This window comes from Hippopotamus amphibius, chromosome X (genome assembly GCF_030028045.1).
Source record: "Hippopotamus amphibius kiboko isolate mHipAmp2 chromosome X, mHipAmp2.hap2, whole genome shotgun sequence".
In the NCBI taxonomy this organism is placed as follows: domain Eukaryota; kingdom Metazoa; phylum Chordata; class Mammalia; order Artiodactyla; family Hippopotamidae; genus Hippopotamus; species Hippopotamus amphibius.
This window is the reverse complement of record NC_080203.1, coordinates 103,150,317-103,171,467: the sequence shown is the minus strand read 5'-3', so window position 1 is coordinate 103,171,467 and position 21,151 is coordinate 103,150,317. Positions and strand designations below refer to the sequence as shown.

At 39.9% G+C, this 21,151-nt stretch overlaps 1 protein-coding gene and 1 non-coding gene across 3 annotated transcripts in view; both read left to right on the top strand.

Annotated features, from left to right (window-relative positions):
- LOC130842524 (cytochrome b-245 heavy chain) overlaps positions 1–16,925 on the top strand; it is a 33,137-nt gene extending 16,212 nt beyond the window's left edge. Inside the window, exons 7-13 of one of the 2 annotated variants that reach the window (XM_057719182.1) lie at positions 2,754–2,883; positions 5,060–5,152; positions 7,605–7,858; positions 8,897–9,059; positions 10,679–10,825; positions 13,044–13,168; positions 14,476–16,925. In XM_057719182.1, coding sequence (XP_057575165.1) covers positions 2,754–2,883; positions 5,060–5,152; positions 7,605–7,858; positions 8,897–9,059; positions 10,679–10,825; positions 13,044–13,168; positions 14,476–14,602 — 1,039 coding nt within the window. In that variant the 3' untranslated portion in view covers positions 14,603–16,925. The remainder of the gene's footprint in view (positions 1–2,753; positions 2,884–5,059; positions 5,153–7,604; positions 7,859–8,896; positions 9,060–10,678; positions 10,826–13,043; positions 13,169–14,475) is intronic. The other variant, XM_057719183.1, reaches the window with a different exon arrangement.
- Positions 16,926–20,298: 3,373 nt separating this feature from the next.
- On the top strand, positions 20,299–20,406 carry LOC130842841 (U6 spliceosomal RNA). The gene has a single exon (XR_009050614.1). It is a non-coding gene; the product is annotated as a U6 spliceosomal RNA (small nuclear RNA).
- The last annotated feature ends 745 nt before the right edge of the window (positions 20,407–21,151 follow it).

The following is a 21,151-nucleotide window of genomic DNA, read 5'->3' as shown; positions in this document are numbered from 1 at the left end:
GAGCCATCTCAGGCACTGTGGGGAATACAAGAAGGAGAAATACATGGTTATTATCTTCAAGCATCCTAACATAATAAAGGGAAGAGCTAGCCTCTATTGAGCATTTGTTGCAGACATGAAATGTTTATTTTAATCTCCAAAAGGTAGAGATGCTCTTACTATCCCTTTTTCCAGGGGAAATTGTAGACGAGGAAATAGGCTAAAAAAGGTAAAGTGTGTAGCCAAGGCACCACCAGTTTATCCGTGGCATAGCTGGGATTGGAAACCAGATGGGCTAAGGCAGGCTGTGATGAATGCACTCACAGAGACACACGGTGCCTGGATGTTATGGTTGGGAGCATTTGCCTTATTGGGACCCTTCTTTCATACCAGGCTTCCTTTTTCTACTGTTTCATTCTAGCTGATTCTCCCACCTGCATGCAAAAGCAGGCCCGTGAAGTTCCCCAGTGGGTATGGGGCTCCAGATAACTAAGGGTGGAGGAAGTAACTGCTCAAGCCTCAATGACTCTGCTCTGAGTCGTCGGCCTAGAAGTGGCTGAGACCAGAGTATGAAAAGGGGAAGGGTGGGGAGAAGCAGCCTGCAGCAACCCCTCATGTGCATTCTTAAAAATTCTTTTATTGAAGTATAGTTGATGTACAATGTTATGTTAGTTTCAGGTGTACAACAAAGTGACAGTTATACGTATACATTCTTTTTCGTATTCTTTTCTATTATGATTTATTACAAGATACTGAATATAGTTCCCTGTCCTCATGTGCATTCTTGATCGATTTGCTGACCCTGACTCCTGGTCATCTCTTTCTAAGCACTGAAAAATCTGTGCAAAGACTCTCTTAACTCTCCTAAAGCATTTGAGTATCTTTAAATGGGACTCGGTCATCATCCAGCTTTTTCAGAAAATCCTAGAGAAAAAGAAAAGCTGAAAAAAAAAAAACAAACCTGAATCTCTTCCCCTCTCTAGTTTAGTAATTCCACCACTTTACGTTTGTATAGTTTCACAGATATGTATTTTCTTCTGAAGCAGGCAGAGGATATATATGTACCCTGTTCTCCACCTGAGGAGAATCTGCTACTTTACTTAAGCTGGTTGGCTAATTGCTCAATTTCATGGCTAGGTAGCAGCTGAACTGCGATTAACAGCCAGGTTTTCTGACTTCTGGTCCTGGCATTGAGAAGAGAAGGAGAAAATCAGATTTTTTTTTTTCTATCACTTACTCCGCATGTGAACGTGAGCATTAAGAACTTTAATAGTTATCATTTGTTGGACGCTGACTTTGTGCCTGGTGTTTTATATGCATCATGCCGATTGATTACTAAAATGAAACTTTAATGAGGTACTTAAACCTATCTTATAGCTGAAGAAACTGAGGCTCAAAAGAAGTCAAATAACTTGCCCAAGGCCACCAAATTAGCAAGGGGTGAATGCAGAATGTGAAACCAAGGCTGTCTGGCTTGGGTCCAGAATTGCTTTCACCAAATCATTCTGCTTCTAGTTGCCTGGTCTCTCTAAGCCTCAGTGTCCTCATACGTAAAATGAGGGTACTAATACTTACATTTCAGGCCTGTTATGAGAATTATCTGAAATAATTTGTGTATAGTGCCTTTCCCAGGCCTGGCACGCGATAGATGCTCAATACATGGTAATTCTCTTCCCCAAGACCTAGGGATAGAAAGCGATGGTTAATAACCTTGAATTAAAACATCCTCTGAATACACCAACTGGCATAATAAATTTTAGGTCCCCCAAAGAAACTTACAAAGGGCCTTCTGTGTCTCTTCTTATTATATATTCTAAAGACTTTACCATTTATGTTCCTTGAGATCAGGGAGATGACTTACTCAACTTAGTGCTTCCCTCCCTCTGTTCCCACTCAACCTGCATTATGTTTTAGTAGTTGCTCAAGTAATATGTATTGAAGTGAATGGGCTCCGAGCATTTCAAGGGACACACCAGCAGCTTTGATGTCTGTGAGAATGGCATAATCTCTACAAAATTAAGTCCTCTTAAGTGGATTTCAACCTTTTGGTTGAATTTAGACAATCTTGAAACAAGAAATAAAAGGTTTATCCTAAGTCTCAGGCTACTATATATGGTTGTATGGTTGTCAACTACATGAGGGTGCTGGCCAAGGGGAAAGAAATTAGCCCATGCTCTGCTGGCCAAGCTCTTGCCTCTAGGACTGTCCTCAAAGGGTGGGGGGGGGGCATCTTGTTCTAATTTGCACAGTGGCATTATATGGGCCAGCGGTTGCTCTGTTAGATTTGCAGTTTTTCTGTTTTCGTTTGTTTATAAATGAGAATAATACTTGAAATAGAAGCACAAATGTTGCCTTTCAGAAAACATGTACTGATGATCCAAAGCTTACCCTCTATAACGTTACATATAAATATCCTTTGTGCCACTGTCCATATTTTTTTCTTTTCTTTCTTATCTTTTTGGCCACACTGCACTGCATGTGGGATGTGGGATCTTAGTTCCCCCACCAGGGTTTGAACCCTCACCCCCTGCAGTGGAAGCATGGAATCTTAACCATTGCACTGCCAGGGAAGTCCCCATATTTTTTTTTCTATTGCTGAAGATCATGCATTTTCTTTCCCTTCTTCTAATCTATTTGGAGGGGACAAGAAGATATTACTTTTAAGTGAAAAGTACAGGACCCATATGAGAATACTAATAAATATGTCCAGAATCTCAAAAAACTAAAAACAATCTCTTGTCTCTAAATGCTCTGGACTTACATTTCCTTCTCAGGCGAATTGTACGTGGGCAGACTGCAGAGAGTTTGTTGAGACACAACATCACACGATGTTCTCAAAACATCTCAGAATGGGGAAAAATAGAGGGTTGCCCAGTCCCGAAGTTCTCTGGGAACCCTCCTATGGTACGTACAATTCATCGTTGCTGTTATACTTTCATTACCAACGATCTTCAAACTGTGTCTAAGATATGCATAGAAATGTCATAGAGTTGTCCAGTCCATTCTGAATGTCATGGAACTGCTAGGATATTATAAGTATCCAGTGTTTTTCTACTATGCTTATTGTCTAGAATTAGTTCTTGAAAAGTAAGCTTTGCATTAGTCTGTTATGACCATCCTGATGTAAAACTTGGAAAAGTATTGTTTTTTAAAGTGCTCTTGGGTTCAAGAAGTTCTGTCTCTTCTCTTCTGGATGTGATGGCCACAATAATGCCAGTTAATGATTTTCAGAGGGATTCCATCCTGAGCCGAGTTGGAAAGCTCAGATAATGATTTATAAGGAAGCAGGAGCCTCTTCAGATTCCAGGAAGTAAAACTTCCTATACAGGTTTCAGAGCTGGGAAGGAAATTTGTGAGGTGGCACATAGGGCTGCCATTAGGTAGCAGGAGGTCCTGTCTATGAGCATAAAGGAGGCTGCAGAGCCAGGTTCATGCCAACACCCAGTGGCACTTCATGGTAGAGCAGGAGTGTGGCAAGGATAACCAAGGGAAAAGATGCTGAAATATTTACCTTTCGTTGGGAGCTCTGAAGAGCTCCATTTTGTTTATTCTCAATATCTCCATTCCATAGACTGAGAAGTGGACACTGTGCTCTTCATACTTTTCCCCCCATTGGCAAGCAATATACTTTATTGGTTATTATGCTAGCACTGGTATAAAACTAAGCAAAAATCAACATTTGTACAGGGCTTCTGAACAGGATGGTTATTCTGTCCTTAAACACAGTATAATATATAGGCAAATTTCCCATCCCATTTTCTCCTTCCCTTTTTCCTCCTCTCCTAATAGAAGAGTACTCTTCCTCTAGAAACTGCATGCTGTCTGGGGACTTAACATCTTTCAGCATCCTTGCTCATTAATGAAAGCAACCAGACACATCAGTGAACTACCCCCACTACATGCAGACATTAATAGAAAGGATTAAAAGGGAACTGTACTGCGGGTCCTCTTATAAGGCGCATTTCCTTGAAGACAGCTGAAGTCAGAGTGCTACTACCTTCACAGGCACCTACCTCAGAGGAGCTCCTGGGTTTCAGGGGAGATTAGAGGCCATGTCCAAGACCTGGCTTCATTCAATGGGGTGCCGGGTGGCCCCCAGGAAATAGATGGATGATGCGAGACTGCTTTAAAAACGTGTCCCATGAAAATGAAGGCCAGTAGCAGAGCATTTATGACTTCCAGGCACATATTCTTCAACTTTTGCTGGAGATAAGGACATTTGGGTGCTCTCAACTTCTAACAATAACTTTCTTTAAAAATTTCGAAGAAAAATCATAGACGAGACTAGGGAAGCACTCTGGGATTTTTTTTCCCTCTTGGAATCCCTTCTGGAATGTCACATTTTAGATGATATTGCCTTCTAAAATTCTTTGGTACTTCAGGTATTCAACTAGGAACCTAACTGACTGAATCCCAGGATAGATCTGTTTGGCCTAAATGTTTATGTACAGCCAATAATGCCACAGGGTAATTCCAGTGTTCAGAAACACTGCAGATTCTGACAAGAGGGGACTCTAGAGAAAGCTGAAAATCTTGGGGTCTATCCCTAGTCAGCAAGTGCATTGCATAGCTTCTAGAACTTGCCAGGGTATTGGAGAAATAGCTAAATTTTTGCCTGAAATTTCTCATCTGGTGAAGAATTAAGCTTTGACTACATGACTGAGAGAAAGTAATTGCAATGTTGCATTAAAAATATGATATTGTTGAAATGCTATCCTTTAGAGAAATGTTAATTCCGAAACCAGCCTTACTCTGCTCTGTAGGGTTGTTGCAACTCCTATTGCAACAATAGGAGGAAATCCCATTCTTGTGGGCAGTTCCTCTTGGGAAAGTTTCATACTATAGATGTAGTTCCCCAATGTGGCCAAGGAGAATGTTCATTTTTACTGGCTCAAAAATTTATTTTAACTTTAGGTATTTACATGCATTCCTTTATAGAAGAAATTTACTAATCTAATAGCAAATATTTCAACAAGCCAAGAAAGGTTAACTTGATTTCTAAAATGTTTTGTTCCCATGAATCTTTTATTAACTACCACCCTTTAACACATCCTTTTTTCATTGTTTGCTCTGATTGCAGACTTGGAAATGGATAGTGGGTCCCATGTTTCTGTATCTCTGTGAGAGGTTGGTACGGTTTTGGCGATCTCAACAGAAGGTGGTCATCACCAAGGTATTGGCTGGTTTAGGAATTACTAATGCTATCTAACTATATCATGGACAAGTCTATCCAGCTCTCTATATCATTGTCAGATCTCTCGTTTACTCTGTTTCTTTTGATTAAACTTAGGGCAGAGAAATGACCTACAGTTTGTTTCAATGTACCTAACTTGATAATCAAATGATTGGGCCTTTTAATTGGGGAAACTAGAAGTTAACATTTTCTGTTGAAAAATGAACCCAAATATTTTGTGTAAATGAATGTGTGGGTGGGTGGGTGTGTGTGTGTGTGTGTGGAGGGGAGGGGCATAGAGTGATGATGTGATTAGTTAAGATAAAGAAGCAAAAGAGGTGAGTTCAAAAGGTCATGCACTGAGCCTTAAAATATTCAGATGCCCAAGAACCAGGGAACCAAGGGCAGGTCTGATTGACATGGAAATAGTTTCCCAGGTCCTCTTTACCTCCTTCTCTGTGCTTTGTCTGTAGTCACAGAATATCAGAGTTAATGTACTGTAAGTCTCAAGCGAGCTAATAACTAAACTGAATTTAGAATTGAGTCCGCTAACTTCAAGTATATAGTGGTTTTTTCCCCACATGTCCATGCTGCTTCTTATCACTAAATAAATAAATATCCAACTAAATAAATAGAAGTGGAATCGCCTTATTACAGTTTCAGGAAACATCAGACAAGACTATTTTTATCAAATAAAATTTAATTCAGTTCAGCTCAAAAGTATCTAACCAAAAGCCTACCATGGGTTGTTTTTGCAAAACACATAGAATCTTTCTGTCCACCGCTCCTAGCTCTTCTTTCTTGGCCTCTATGGAAGATCATAGTAAGGTTAGTCCAGCTGGGATTGGAAACCTTGAAATATAGGAAGCCACAACAGTTCTCTTTCTATGACATTTATATTGTACTATGAGAAAAAGCCCAGAGATCAGCAAAAAGAGCTACCACAAAACTTCCCTTACTAGACTAGAACAAACTAACCAGACAAGTATTTCCCCTAAGCCTATTTCTAAGGCAAACTTGTTTTCCTGTGAAATAGTTTTTCATTTTCTTCTCACGTAAACACACATCAGAAACAAGGTACTATCCAAAGGATTCCGGTGACAATGTGTCCACTAGTGCATTTCATTCCCTTCTATCCCAATGTTCCCTGTGGTTGCAAAACTGCAATATGGTAGAAATCATTCTCACCCACACACAATTGCAACGTGAGCAACATAATTTGCAAAGTCATTTTCATCAGTGTTTTCTGTTTTCAAAATGAAGCTTTACACCTCCTTATTTCAGTGATGTAGGGAAGTTGGCTGCAGCCTTGTCATATAAGTTGTATTGGAATCACAAGTTTTGGAAGTGTTTGGCAATTTTTCTTAAAAGGATTTTCTATTCTCCTACTCCTCCTCACTGGGGAAAAGAAAAGCTCATCAATATCAGTCAACAGTAGGAAGCTGCTATTTTTTTTCTATTGATTTTTCTTTCCTTTGATGTCCCTTGGTTTGTTTTCAGTTGCACATATAAAGTCCTTCTAGGATCTCAGGAATCATCAAAGAAACAGTATATTACTCTCTATATTACAACGAAAGCATTTTTGTGTGTCCTATTTTTTTAAAATTATTTACCAACTCACCAGTTGATGGACATTTGGACTGTTTCCAATTTTTTGCTATTGTAAACAAAGCTGTTATGAACATTCAGGTACATGGAGAACGAGGTTGGCAACGGGTGGGTGGGGCCTTGCTTTGGGAGAGGTGGATGGTGTATTCCCCAGGTAGGGAGAAATGTAAAAACAATGCATGGAATCAGGCAGGTTCAAAGTGGAGCTTAGGACCAAGCCCAGGCTTGGTTTGGGCGATGTTGCTCTTACTAGCCAAAAGGGTCTCCTGCTTCTATCCAGCTGTTAAGGCTCTTGATCATCCCCTGGGGAGACAGGAAGGCTGAGCAGGAAACCATCTCTTCTTCCTGTTTCTAGCAACTGCCTTGACTTCTTAGAGAAAAAAGAAATCACAGTAAGCTAGTGTCTTAGGTTGGATTCCCTGGCAAAGACTCTTGAGACAGAGAACTGCATGCAGAAGGCTTATGGGGTGGGTTCTCAGGAGATGAACCTGTAAAAGAAAAGAAAGGCAGGATTGGGAGAGGGAAATTGCTAGCCTTCGAAGTGGTTGCAACTGCAGCCTCAGCTGATCCTAGAGGAAGTGCTGGAGCTGGGATGCCCCTGGGAGTTGTCCCAAAGTGAGGACAAGGGCCAGGCCTTGGGATCCTGCATCAGCTCATTCTTGGCCATGGACTACAGCCGAGGGCAGTTCCCAGTGAGAGACACGTTTGCTGGAAGAACTGCTGTGCTGGCCCTGAAGAAGGGACCTGGGTGGGGCATCTTAGCTCAGCCCTTTATCCATATAGACACTGAGAAGGCAAGTACTGCGGGAAAGGGTCATTTCCAGAGACACATTTTGTTCCGTAGGTGGTCACTCACCCTTTCAAAACCATCGAGCTGCAGATGAAGAAAAAGGGATTCAAGATGGAGGTGGGCCAATACATTTTTGTCAAGTGCCCTGTGGTATCCAAGCTGGAGTGGCACCCTTTCACCCTGACCTCTGCTCCTGAGGAAGACTTCTTTAGCATCCATATCCGCATCGTGGGGGACTGGACAGAGGGACTGTTCAAAGCTTGTGGCTGTGATAAGCAGGAGTTTCAAGATGCCTGGAAGCTACCAAAGTGAGTACAAAGCATCTATTCCGAAGGTGCATGAGTTCAGGAAAAATGTCACTAAATAGTTTTACTCCTCTCATCTCTCATTCTACTAGCTCCTGAGTCTGACAAAACACACAGATTCTCAGGGAGGGTGGGGGGGACTCGAGGGGGGGGAGTCAAGGAAGGGAGGGAATACGGGGATATGTGTATAAAAACAGATGATTGAACTTGGTGTACCCCCAAATAAATAATAAATTAAAAAAACAAAAAAAACAAAACAAAAAAAACCACACAGATTCTACAAATCTAGGGAGCTCTCTCGGTGTTCCCCATTTTATATACGTGGTGTGTTTATGCATATATTTTAAAATCTTATGTGAAACATAAAATATTTGAATCAAATATTAATCATGGATATTCCCCAGTGCCTTTAAATTTGTGAGGGTCAAGGCCAAGGTATATTACCTTCCAATCAAAGCTATACTTAAAATTAATTGGTGTATGTTTTTTGAGGGTAAATGCCAGATATTACTCACTTGGCCTCCTTCTTCCCACACGCCTAACACGGCGTCAGGCACTTAGTAGATGCTGAAGAAAAGTTTGTCAAATAACTCAGTGAATAGACCAACAAGAAGTGGAGATATTAAATTTATAAGATTTTATGATGTGGAAAATTCTCACTTTAATGTGCAATGTAAGCAGGAATTTCAAGTGTGGGCTGCCCTGACAAGAGACACAGACGTGTGTGTACGTGTGTGTGTGTGTGTGTGTGTGTGTGTGTGTGTGTGTGTTGTGGGTGAAGGAGGGGTGGGGACATGAAAAAAATACCCCTGAGGGTTACCACATATTTTCGGTTAGCTAAAAATTCCTCTTCTTACTTCCAACCCCGAGGTTCATACTGAGTTGGTTACTTGAAAGCTATCTCACAAAAGAAAGTGCCCCATCAGTACATTGTCCCAGTCTGAAGCGACATATTGCACACCCCCGGTGATAATGTGTGCCCTGTCGTCCTCTGAAGAGCAAGACATCCGTGTAACCATCTCCCTCCATGCTTCCCTCCAGGATAGCTGTTGATGGGCCCTTCGGCACTGCCAGTGAAGATGTGTTCAGTTACGAGGTGGTGATGTTAGTGGGAGCAGGGATTGGGGTCACGCCCTTTGCATCCATCCTCAAGTCGGTCTGGTACAAATATTGCAATAAAGCCCCCAACCTAAGGCTCAAAAAGGTAGGTTCTTTCCTTTTTCAGAGGGCTTGGAGCTGTCACCACACTCTGCCAAGTGAAGCCTCAGGGCAGAGGCTGGCAGAGACCGGGGGAAGTGAAGACAAGTTTTGGGTGGTTTCAGAGAGGCAGGCTTCTCACAGAAGGGCTCTTGGATAAGTTAAAGGTGCTTCTGGGAATTCCCTGGCGGTCCAGAGGTTAGGACTCCAAGCTTTCACTGCCAAAGGTGCGAGTTCCATCCCTGGTCGGGAAACTAAGATCCCATAAGCCGTGTGGCACAGCCAAAACAATAAACAAACAAATAAATAAATATAGTTTTAGATAAGGAAGCCTATTATTGACAGTAATATTCTGTATTTGTATAGCACTACTAGAAATTCAGAAGAGAGTTGGGAATAGAAAGTATTCACAACTCCAAACCAATAGTTATCCTTTTTGTAAATTCTCTTCCAATATTTTCCCACATGTTTACATATTTTTGGAAAGCTGTAAATATTGAGTATGTATAATTTCATGTCCTGCTTTTTCTGAAAACATATAGTGTTTTTCAGTGTTGTCACAAACTTGCTAATAATCATTGTTGATGATTCCTTCATGTTCCATTGAGAGGACATAGAATAATTTTTCTATCATCTTATGTTAGATATTGAGATAGATTCCATTTCCAGCCCCCAGCACATTTATTTACACGGGGAGGGCAGGAGACATGTCCTTTCATAACACTTTTATTTTTTTACTTTCTTATGGCTGTCTCTTCAGAATAAAGTCCTAGGGGATTTTTTGGTCACATGTAAGTTTGGCTTCATTGCCTGATAAAGGACATCTTTAATAAAGCTTGAGTCATTCTAATAACTGCAGAGATAACCTCTAATAGGCACATTGAGCTTACCTTGACTTTTCATCCTCCCTTTCCCCTCTTTTTGATGTGGAGGAGGTTTGGGTAGAGCTACTTTTTCCCCTAGTAACTCAGGGATGTCTACCATTAACCGGTGGGGAAGTAGCACGGTGGCAGCCACGGCTTATCTAGATCCTGTTGGTCAAAGGAAGCCAGGGATTCTGGGAGGGCAAGAGCAGACCCAGAGGGAAATTGGTGGGCTAATGTTTTCTTCTTAAGCTACGGATTTCTGAGAACAAGCTATTTATTTGCTGCCCTGCCATGAGAAGGCCAGAGCAGGTTCACGTGAGCTAGTTTGTCAAATATCTAGAGCTTTCTGAAAATCTATGTTTCCAGGCACTCTGAGCAGCAGGGAAAAGTGGAGGGGGGAGGGTAGAAATCCATATTTCAATGCTGATCAGTCCCTATTTAAATATAATCTGCTTAACTCATGGATATAGAGAGCAAACTAGAGGTTACCAGTACGGAGAAGGAAGTGGGGGGGCAGGACAGGGGTAGGGGGTTAAGAGGTACAAATGACCATGTGTAAAATAAATAAGCTACAAGGATATAATGTATAACATGGGAAATATTGCCAATATTTTATAATAACTATAAATGGAGTATAACTTTTACAATTGTGAATCACTGTTATATACCTATAACTTATGATATTACACATCAACTGTCCTTCAATTAAAAAAATTTAAAAAATAAATACCATCTGCTTCATGGTCTGTCCCCCTCTCAGATCTACTTCTACTGGCTGTGCCGGGACACACATGCCTTTGAGTGGTTTGCAGACCTGCTGCAGCTGCTGGAGACCCAGATGCAGGAGAAGGACAACGCCGGCTTCCTCAGCTACAACATCTACCTCACTGGCTGGGATGAGTCTCAGGTGAGGACAAGATCCCCGATCTCAGGGCCCTCCCATAGTGCCCAGGGCTTACCGACTTCCCCTTGGTTATTGGAGTGTCTTGTGTACTGTTTTTAAGAACAGTTGATGGGTTCGGGCGATCCAGTGCGTTCACTTTGACTCAGCATCCCCATACGTTCAGACTGTTGATATTTGATTCAAAGTTGGTATCTGTGGGACAAGTCAAAGCTAGAGAGCCTACAAGGGAGTCAAAGCCATGACTTTGACCTTGTTAGAGCAATGTCCCCACCAGGGGTATCCAAACCAGGTGGACAAGATGATCTACTATGTTATGGGAAGAAAATAAAAAAAAAATCAGCTCACTCTCTCTCTCTGCATTTATATATATATGTGCATATACATATATATGTATACACATGCATAAATGTGTGTATATATTCCTTTAATTTATATTTATGCGTGTTTTATAATATACATAATATATAATAAGGAGTCATAATAACTGATAATAGTTATTAGGCATATGCTTGTGCCAAGCAGTGTTCTTAGTGTTTACATAGATTGTCTAATTAAACCCTCACAACAACCTTATGAAGTAGCTATTATTCTTATCCAAACTTTACAGATGGGAAAGCCAAGGCCCCGAACAGGTTAGGTCGTTTCTCCAAGGGCATCCAAGTAATAAATGCTCCAGGACCTGCACTCTTAGCCACTCCCAGTCGTCCATGATTATCATTTGTAAATAAATCAATATATATCTAATGAAAGTCATATATGTGTGTGTGTGTCTGTATATGTGTGTGTAGTACATATATGTGTATGTATATATACTCTCTCCCTCCTTACACACTGAGCAATGAAAATGTGAATTTTCAATTAAGACATTTACAGTTACAATTACAATTACTGATAAGATAATAACAATTCACAAGACAGCCCCTACAACAACGAATTATCTGGTCCCAAATGTCCAAAGTGATGAGATTGAGAAACTCAGAAACAAGTGAACGATTCCTAGGGGGGTACCATCTTTCTAAATAAGCAAACATTAATGACTTGGCCTAGAGGCGGCATAACTCTCGGCCTGAGTGAGGAGCTGTCTCAGCTGGCCCTCCCCACACATTGGCTCCTCACCCAAGACATTTTTCACATGCACCTGGTACCTGTGAAAACTGACTTCTCATTTAGCTTTTGGCCTATTTCTTATCATAGATTCTCCAAGTCTTAGGAAAGTCTTATTGCAAACGTAGGTCCAGGGACACATGAAAATTGCTGCTCCAGAAAAAGTGGTTTTAAGATGCCACTTCTGCAATTTAAAAAGAAAACAACAAAATTTGATAAAAATGAAACCCGGGGGAAAAATGTATAATATGTAAATTGCTTTGCAGTTTTGTTTTTTTCAAAAGCCGGACACAGTTTTTAAAATGGCAAATTTCTTTGCATTGAAAAATAGTTATTTTGCTTTGCAAAACTTTGTCCCTACAGGATTATTAAACCAGGGTAACCACCCTTCTTAACCTCTTCCGTCCCCGTCATCCATTCCCTATCCAGTGAATTTAAAATCTGATTTGTTAAATAAATTTAATTAACCATTTTTATTAAAAAAGATACCTGTTGTTCAAACTGAGGTCCCCTAGAATGGTAACAGAAAACAACACATGACTCTATACACACACACACACACACACACACACACACACACACAGACTAGCTTTAGGCTTGGTTTGATGTCTCATTACATTACCAAAATATGAGTGCAGTTTAATGTGGTTGTTTTAATTCTTAGTGATTCTCCCAAAGGAGTGGGGGTATATTAGGGTGAGAAGAGACTGTCAGATGTACCACAGAGAGAAAAACAGTGACACAGAGAATTTAAACCCTACCCACATTTCAAAGTCTGGCTCAAATGCTGCTGCCCTGAAAGCTTCCCATATCCTCCCACCCGTCCTCCCTTCTTTGTTCTCAAGGAGATATTTGTGCCTCCTCTACAGCACTCATGGTACACTAGTCGCCAAATAGGATTGCCCAAGTTTATACCTCAAGGTCTCCCTTTCTAGACTGTAAATTGCTTGAGAACTAGTTTGTTCAGTGTTGACCTTCTAGCTTCCGGCATGGTGACTTGCCTCAAATATATGCAGTTAGAATGGTAATTAGAGCTTGGTTTGTGAGAGATATAGGTATATCTGTGTGTGTTTATACAGCATGCCTCTTTTTTCTGAACTCATATCCTTTCCTGCAGGCCAGTCACTTTGCTGTGCACCATGACGAGGAGAAAGATGTGATCACAGGCCTGAAACAAAAGACCTTGTATGGACGGCCCAACTGGGATAATGAGTTCAAGACCATTGGGAGTCAACACCCCAAGTAAGGAGTTCCCCCACCAAGGTGTTCTTGAGGCTCGTGGTCTACATAAAGCAGTAGCTCCCAAACATGGCTAGATTTATATATTCTGGGAACTAAAATACCTAGATTACTATATTCACACCCATACAAGTTTCTAGATATCTCTGACTTTGAGGAATTCTTTAAATCACACCAAAATTGACTGCAGAGTTCCAAACAAAGATTCCCAGGCCCCACCTCAGACTCTCTGAACCCTGCTTCCCCCAAGTAGGCCCATAACTCAGTTCTTTTCCTTCAGCTCCTAAATGTCACTCATGTATCTACTTCTATTAATTCACCATGATTTATATTGATTACTAAGGAGACACTGTCCCCACTTTCATTTATAGTTTTTGGGTCCTAGATCATAAGTTGACAGATAGTCCAGGTCCTTCCTGCCCTCCCTAAAGCTTTAGCCATCATGAAACTTTGAGGGGATCCCCTATCTTGCTAGAACACGACAAACTCAAGAAATCACCATAAATACACTCTCTATGCCTTTGCTTCTTACACTTTAATGAACATATAAATCACTTGGGGGAGCTTTTTAAAATGCCAGTTTAGTACGTGTGGGGTGGGGCCCAAGAATCTGCATTCTTGGTTTTGAATAGATTTTTGAGTTTTATTGAAATCTTACGTGAACAAGAAATTGGAAAAACAATCATCACATCAAAGAAGAAATTGTTACAGCTTTTATATTTAAGCCAAACAGATTTTATAGGGCAGATTTCAAAACGGTGTGAAGTTATAACAATTTAAAAACCCAGTTGACCTACTTCAAGAATCTGCATTCTTAAAAAGCTGACACCAAGGCTACTAGTCCGGAACCACAGCTAGAGTAGCAAGGCTTTAGAGTCTCAAATGTTGAGGGGTGAAGCCACACCAAGCTGTCAACAGAGTTGGTGTCCCTGAAGCGGGTGTGTTCCTGATTTTAAGATGGAGTGTCTGGGGACACAGAGCCCTGAAGGGAAGTAGCCCACAGGCTCACAAATTCACCCCCATTTTCTCTGTGGTAGAAGTTTCTGCAAACATTGCTTGAATGTCATTTTTTCAGAGAAGTCAGTTGCCTTTTGAAGTAGCTGGCACCCCGCCATCCCACCCTGCCCCCCTGCAAACAGGACCAAGCCACCCTCCTGCATGGTAACCTGAACTCTGTCATTTGTGGAAAGGCAAAGGAGCAGAGGGGACTCTGCTCTGAGGCCTAAAATCAATAGGAAATCCCTCCACGTGCTTTGTAATTGATTCCATCCCAAAGCCTGAAACTGTCTTTTTTCTCTCTTTCCCCGAAGTACCAGAATAGGAGTTTTCCTCTGCGGACCGGAAGCTTTGGCTGAAACCCTCAATAAACAGTGCATCTCCAACTCCGACTCTGGCCCCAGGGGAGTGCATTTCATTTTCAATAAGGAAAATTTCTAACTGGTCTCTTCCATGAGGAAATAAATGCGGGTTTTACCACCAAATGCCCGAATAATGCTAGTTGATAATATAAGTTGCCCCCTTAAAAAAAAAAAAAAAGAGTAAAAGCAACTATAATGTGATGATTTTCCCTGAAAGGAATGTCAAAGATTGTTTAATGGTGATAAATTTGCATTTGTATGGAGCCTTATGGTTTTCAGAGCAATTATATAAATATTTTTCATTTTGTTTCCTCACAGTAATGCCAGAGAAAGGTAGGGCAAGGATTCTCAGACTCAGTTTTTAGGATTAGAAAATGGGGGCTCAAAATGGTGAAGTAGCTTCCCTAAGATTAAAGCTGAGACTAGGCCATCTGACTCTAGGTTTGGTGATCTTTCAGCAATACCAGGCTGCCTGGAAATAGTTTTGTATATTCCCCAAAAGAAGAAACAAACCGGTGAATAATTATTCATATTCCCTTTTATGTCACCTTTGTTATCGTCATTGTCCTAGCGAAGGAAATTTTCCAAATAGGAGGTAATATATGCTGAGAGTGATTCATCACTTACTAGTGACAGCATACTCCGGTTTACCGATACAGCAGCCTAACTGGGTCAGAGATTCCTCCTACAAAAGACTATTAGACTGACTGGAATTAATGCATGACCCACCATTTACACTGGTGCTTGGCAGAGTGGATACTCAATGAAAGTTTGCTGGATGAATGAATGAATGAAAAGACATTTAGAACCATACAATGCCAGGGTAGAATTAATTGAAAGCCTTAAACAGAATTATCTGAGGAAATCACTTCTGAGACTTGTTGACCAAAGGAGCCTGATTCTCTTGAAGGTAAAGAATAGGCTGAGGTTAGTAGCCAATAGGTTGTCCAAACACTCTTATATAAAGCATGTAGGAAAGGGAGATGGAGGCAGAGAACTGAACTCCTGTCATAACTCTGGCTGGCCCCTTCAGTCCTGCTCTTTATGCTATGAAAGAAATGCAAACTGATTTATTGCCTGAAATGGTCTTCTCTAGCCAGCACTTGTGAATTTGAAATTAAGAATTGTGACAAATATGTATCTGATAGGCCCATCTGCTTTGAATAGCACCATCCTTTGTTTTACTTAAATACACAAGCAAAATAGATCTTACTGGTGGAACTAACGATGTATTGTTCTATCGTCCTGATCATGATAAAATTTACACCCCCAGAAACTAAAATCCCTAGCTTACTGTGTAGATATTGAATTCATATCCAAGAAAATGTTCTGGATATCCGTGAGTTCGAGAGTCTCTAAATCACTGTTAATGTGGCCAGAAGATTTTTATTCCCCCTCAGAACTGCTCCTAGTTCTGGGAACTAAAAACAGCTTTACTTGTTATATCCTCTGGGGCCACAGATATTTAGAGGTATTCAACTTCTATAATGAGGAAGAAAGAGAAGGGAGCACGGGGAAGGGCAGAAGACAGGGTTAGGAGGGAAGGGGAGGGAAGGGGGAAGAGAATAGAAGGAAAGTGAGAGAAAACAAAAAAAAAGGCAAAAGGGAAGGGTAGGTGAATGGGGATCACTTTCTACCCCAGATTTCTTAAAGTCTTGTATGTATTGAATTTAATTGCAGGAGCTATACGCATATTCATTTTATTTTGATTACGTATGGTATTGAATCTGAAATTCTGGCCACAAATTTAATGCTGAGTGGGCATATTCAGGGGACTGGGCTGAACTAGTAAGAACTCAGTTGTTCTTTTGGGTTCCCAGGATGCCCAGGGCATGGAGGGTCAGTCCTGACAAGTCAGTCTTCCTTTGCGAATGTCGCCTCCCCGCAATGTCCCAGGACTGTTTGTGCATAGAGAAACTTAGGTCCAGCCTGTTCACACTGCACCCCAGATATCAGTTCATTCATTCAACAAATTTTTATTGTGCTATTACTGTGACTCAGGCTCTGTGTTCATAGTTTCAGTTCTTTACACTGAAGTGTGAGCCAGAGGGGGAACCAGAGTTAGAAGGAGTCTGAGAATCTGGACCCTCGCTCATCTGTGTGGCATAAGTAAAACCAACTCCAACTGTTGCTCTAAAAATGCTTTTCCAGGGTTTTCCATTTTTGACACCAACAGATTTACCAAAATAGAGACATTTGCCCTGTGTTATCCTGGTTATGAGATGAAAAATGAGTGTAAAAGCGCTTGTCATTATGATAGCTTCCTTTTCCATTCTCGTCCCCAGCCGCTGGACGCCTGCGCAGCTTTTTTAGCATTTAGTATTTAGTAACAGGTACTGAGAAAGCAATTAAGCATTGTTTTTAATCTCAAAGCTATGAAGGCTTTTTATATTTCTTTTGCTTTTGCAACATTATGTTTATGAAGTTTTGAATACTTGTAGATGTTGTGTGTGAATAGTTGTAGGGGGGGGGGACCCTGGGAGATAATTCTTGGGAAGAACTATCAAAACTGTGCTCAATTATTAAAATGAATGAGCTCTCTCTGTGTCTGTGTTATTTGATCTTCATATTCAAGGGTGGATTCAGATGGCAAAGATTTTCTCTACCCCAGTGGGATTGAGATTCTCTGTGTTTTTGTAGATGACATGCCAAACACTGCACGATTTCTGAATTGAGAAAGGAAAACAGTACTGAGTTCTGTACTAATGTCCTGGTGACCCTCACGGCACTGGTTTAAGGGAATGGACAAGGGACTATCACCTGACATTGTAGACAGAATTTCAAAGGCAAAGAAGCCCTAATATAAGACCTCAGTTTTTCATTTCCACTCATCTTTTAGGTTCTAACTTTGCAATTAGGTGCCATCAAATCAGGTTGTGAATATATGTATGCTTATGGTCCCCATTGTTCTAAATGAGTCAACCAGTTACAATCCCCCCGTCTAGGAAAGGGATAGAGCTTTGGGCATATGTTCCTATGGGGGTCAGCAAGTGCTGCCATGCGGGGAAAGGTCATGAACTGAAACAAATGTCAATAATAGAAATAGCTAATGTTTAATAAACACCTACTACACCAAACATTTTACATACACTTCAGCTAATCCCTCAGGACACTGCAAGGTAGCCATTTTATCCCAATTTCATTGATTAAAAAAAAAATTGAAGCTGAGAGAGGGATAACTGATAGGCTCAAACTATCCCACAACTACTCGGCGACTGTGTCAAAATTAAGTCCATATCTTCCTAGCGAAAAAGTCCATGTTCTTTATACCACACTAGCAGATTAGACAAGGTATAAGTAACCTAGGATATTTTTAAAGCTATTATGCTAGGTACAGATTATGTACTAAAAATGGCTGGGTAACAGTGGTGGTATAAACCTCTGGTTTATGCCATATAAGTATCTTGGTATCTTAGTTTAGAAACACTGCTTAACTGGATTCATGCTAATTTTCACTTTCATTTATCTTGATGTTTTTTCAGCTTTATTGAGGTGTTGAAAAATAAAGTTATAAGATAGTTAAAGCATATGACATGCTGATTCACCAAATAATGTTTTTCCAAAGAACAGCAACTTTCACTTATATAACCACAATGCAATGAACCAATCCAAGAAACTTAACACCAATACAAAACTATCATTTACTATATAGTCTATGTATAGGTGACATTGTATCCTTAGTGCATTGCATTAGGAGGTAGATATTATCAGTTTGTCCTGTTATTTGTGGTATTGTTTGATCACCAGATTTTTCTGTTATAAATGTAAAATATTATTTTACTTTTATAATTACTAATAAACATTTGGGAAGTATGATTGTATAAATACCATTTTCTCCAATAGTCTTTCACCCAGTTGTTTTAGCATATATTGATGACATGACACTGAATTGATTTTTATAATGATGGTTACAAAATATCTGGATTCTTAAACCTCAATAATCTGCCAATTTCTTTTTTGCCCCAGATTTATTGAGATATAATTGACATGCAACATTGTGTAAGTTTAAGATGTACAATGTGTTAATTCAATATATTTATATATTGCAAAATGATTACCACGATTAGCATTAGCTAACACTTCCATCCTGTCACATAATTACCATTGCTTTTTTGTGGTGAGAACATTTAAGATATACTCTTTGCAGTATCCCACAGGTTTTGACATGTTACACTTCCATTTTCATTTGATTTGAGATATTCCTTGATTTACCTTTGGTTTCTTCTTTGTTGTTCAGGAGCATATTGCTTAATTTCCACATATTTGTGAATTTTCCAGTTTCCTCCTCTTATTGATTTCTGGCTTCATACCATTGTGGTCAGAAAAGATACTTATAATTCAATCTTCTTAAATTTACTAAGACTTGTTTGTGACCTATCATTTAATCTATCCTAGAGAATGTTCTATGTGTGCTTGAGAAGAATGTGTATTCTGTTGCTGTTAGATGGAATATTCTGTATGTGTCTGTTGGTTCCATTGGTCTAAACTATGTTTCAAGTCCAACATTTCCTTGTTGCTTTTCGGTCTTGATAACCTGTCCATTGTTGAGAGTAGGATGTTGAAGTCCCCTACTATTATTGGATTGTTGTCTATTTCTCCCTCCAGATCTGCTAGTATTTGCTTAATGTATTTGGGTGCTCCAATATTGGGTGCATATATATTTACAATTATTATATCTTCTTGACTAATTGACCCCCTTATCATTATATAATGACCATCTTTGTCTCTTGTTACCATTCTTGCCTTAAAGTCTATGTTGTTTGATATAAGTATAGCTATTCCCGCTCTCTTTTGTTTCCACTTGTATGGAATATCTTTTGCCATCCCTTCACTTTGAGGCTATGTGTGTCCTTCAAGCTGAAGTGAGTCTCTTGTAGGCAGCATATAGTTGAGTCTTGCTTATTACCATCTGACTGCTCTATACCTTTTGAGTGGAGAATTCAATCCATTAACATTTAGAGTAATTATCGATTGGTAAAGACTTACTAATGACATCTTTTAAATTGTTTTCTGGCCATTTTGTAGTTCCATTTTTCTTTTCTTCCTTTCTTATTGCCTTTCTTTGTAAATTGATGATTTTCCTTAGTGGTATGCTTTGATTCCTTTCTCTTTATCTTATGTGTATGTATCGCACATTTTTGCTTTGTGGTTCCCATGAGGCTTACATAAAACATATGTATAACAGTCTATCTTACACTGATAATTTCATTTTGACTACATACAAAACCTCTGTCCTTTTATTGCCCCCTCGTATGTTTTTGTCATCATTTACATCTTTTTATATTGTGTAACTATTAACAAATTGTTGAAACTATAGCTATTTTAATACTTTTGTCCTTTAACCTTTATACTAGAGTTAAGTAGTCAACACATCACCATATTACAGTGTTAGGGCATTCTGAATCTAACCCTATGCTTACTTTTACCAATGTGTTGTATATTTTCACATGTTTTCATGTTACTAATTGGCATCCTTTTGTTTCAGCTTGAAGAACTCTTTTCAGCATTTCTCATAAGGCAGATTTAGTGGTGAGGAATTCCATCAGCTTTTGTTTATTAGGAAAAGTTTATGTTTTGTCTTCAATTCTGAAAGGCAACTTTGCTTGGTAAAGTATTCTTAACTGGCAGTTTCTTTCTTTCAGCATCTTGAATATATCATCCTATTCTCTTCTGGCCTGCAAAGTCTCTGCTGAGAAATCCACTGACAGCCTTATGGAAGTTCCCTTGTATGAGGGATTTTTTTTTCCTTTTGCTGCTTTTAAAATTCTCACTTTGGTGCTCGCTTCGGCAGCACATATACTAAAAATTGGAACGATACAGAGAAGATTAGCATGGCCCCTGCGCAAGGATGACACGCAAATTCGTGAAGCGTTCCATTAAAAAAAAAAATTCTCACTTTGTCTTTTGGTTTTAGACAGTTTTGTCTACGTGTTTTTGAGAAGATTGTTTTGGATTGAAAATTTTAGGTGACTTATTAGTTTCATGAACTTGGATGTCAATCTCTTCCCACATTTGGGAAGCTCTCAGTCATTTCTTTTTTCTTTTTCTTTTTTTTAAGCTCTTTATTGGAATATAATTGCTTTACAGTCTTGTACCAGCTTATGAGGCACACTAAAGTGAATCAACTGTATTTATAAACATATCCCCATAACCCCTCCCTCCCACGACTCCCTCCTATCCTCCCCATCCCAGTCCTCTAAGGCATCACCCATCATTTAGTTGATCTCCCTTTGTTATACAGCAACTTCCCACTAGCTATCTATTTTACAGTTGGTAGTGTATATATGTCTATGCTACTCTCTCACTTTGTCCCAACTTCCCCTTCACCCCCCGCCCCCCCAACACCGGGTCCTCCAGTCCATTCTCTGCATCTGCGTCCTTATTCTTGTCCTGTCACTGGGTTCATCTGTACCATTTTTTTTTTTTAAGATTCTGTATATATGAGTTAGCACACAATATTTGTTTTTCTCTTTCTGGCTTACTTCACTCTGTATTATTTCTTTAACTGAGCTTTCTACTCCTTTCCCCCCTCTCTTCTTCTGGAACTCCAGTGATGTATACATTATTTTTTATGGTGTCCCATAATTCCCCTAAGCTTTCTTCATGCTTTTCCATTCGTTTTTCTTCT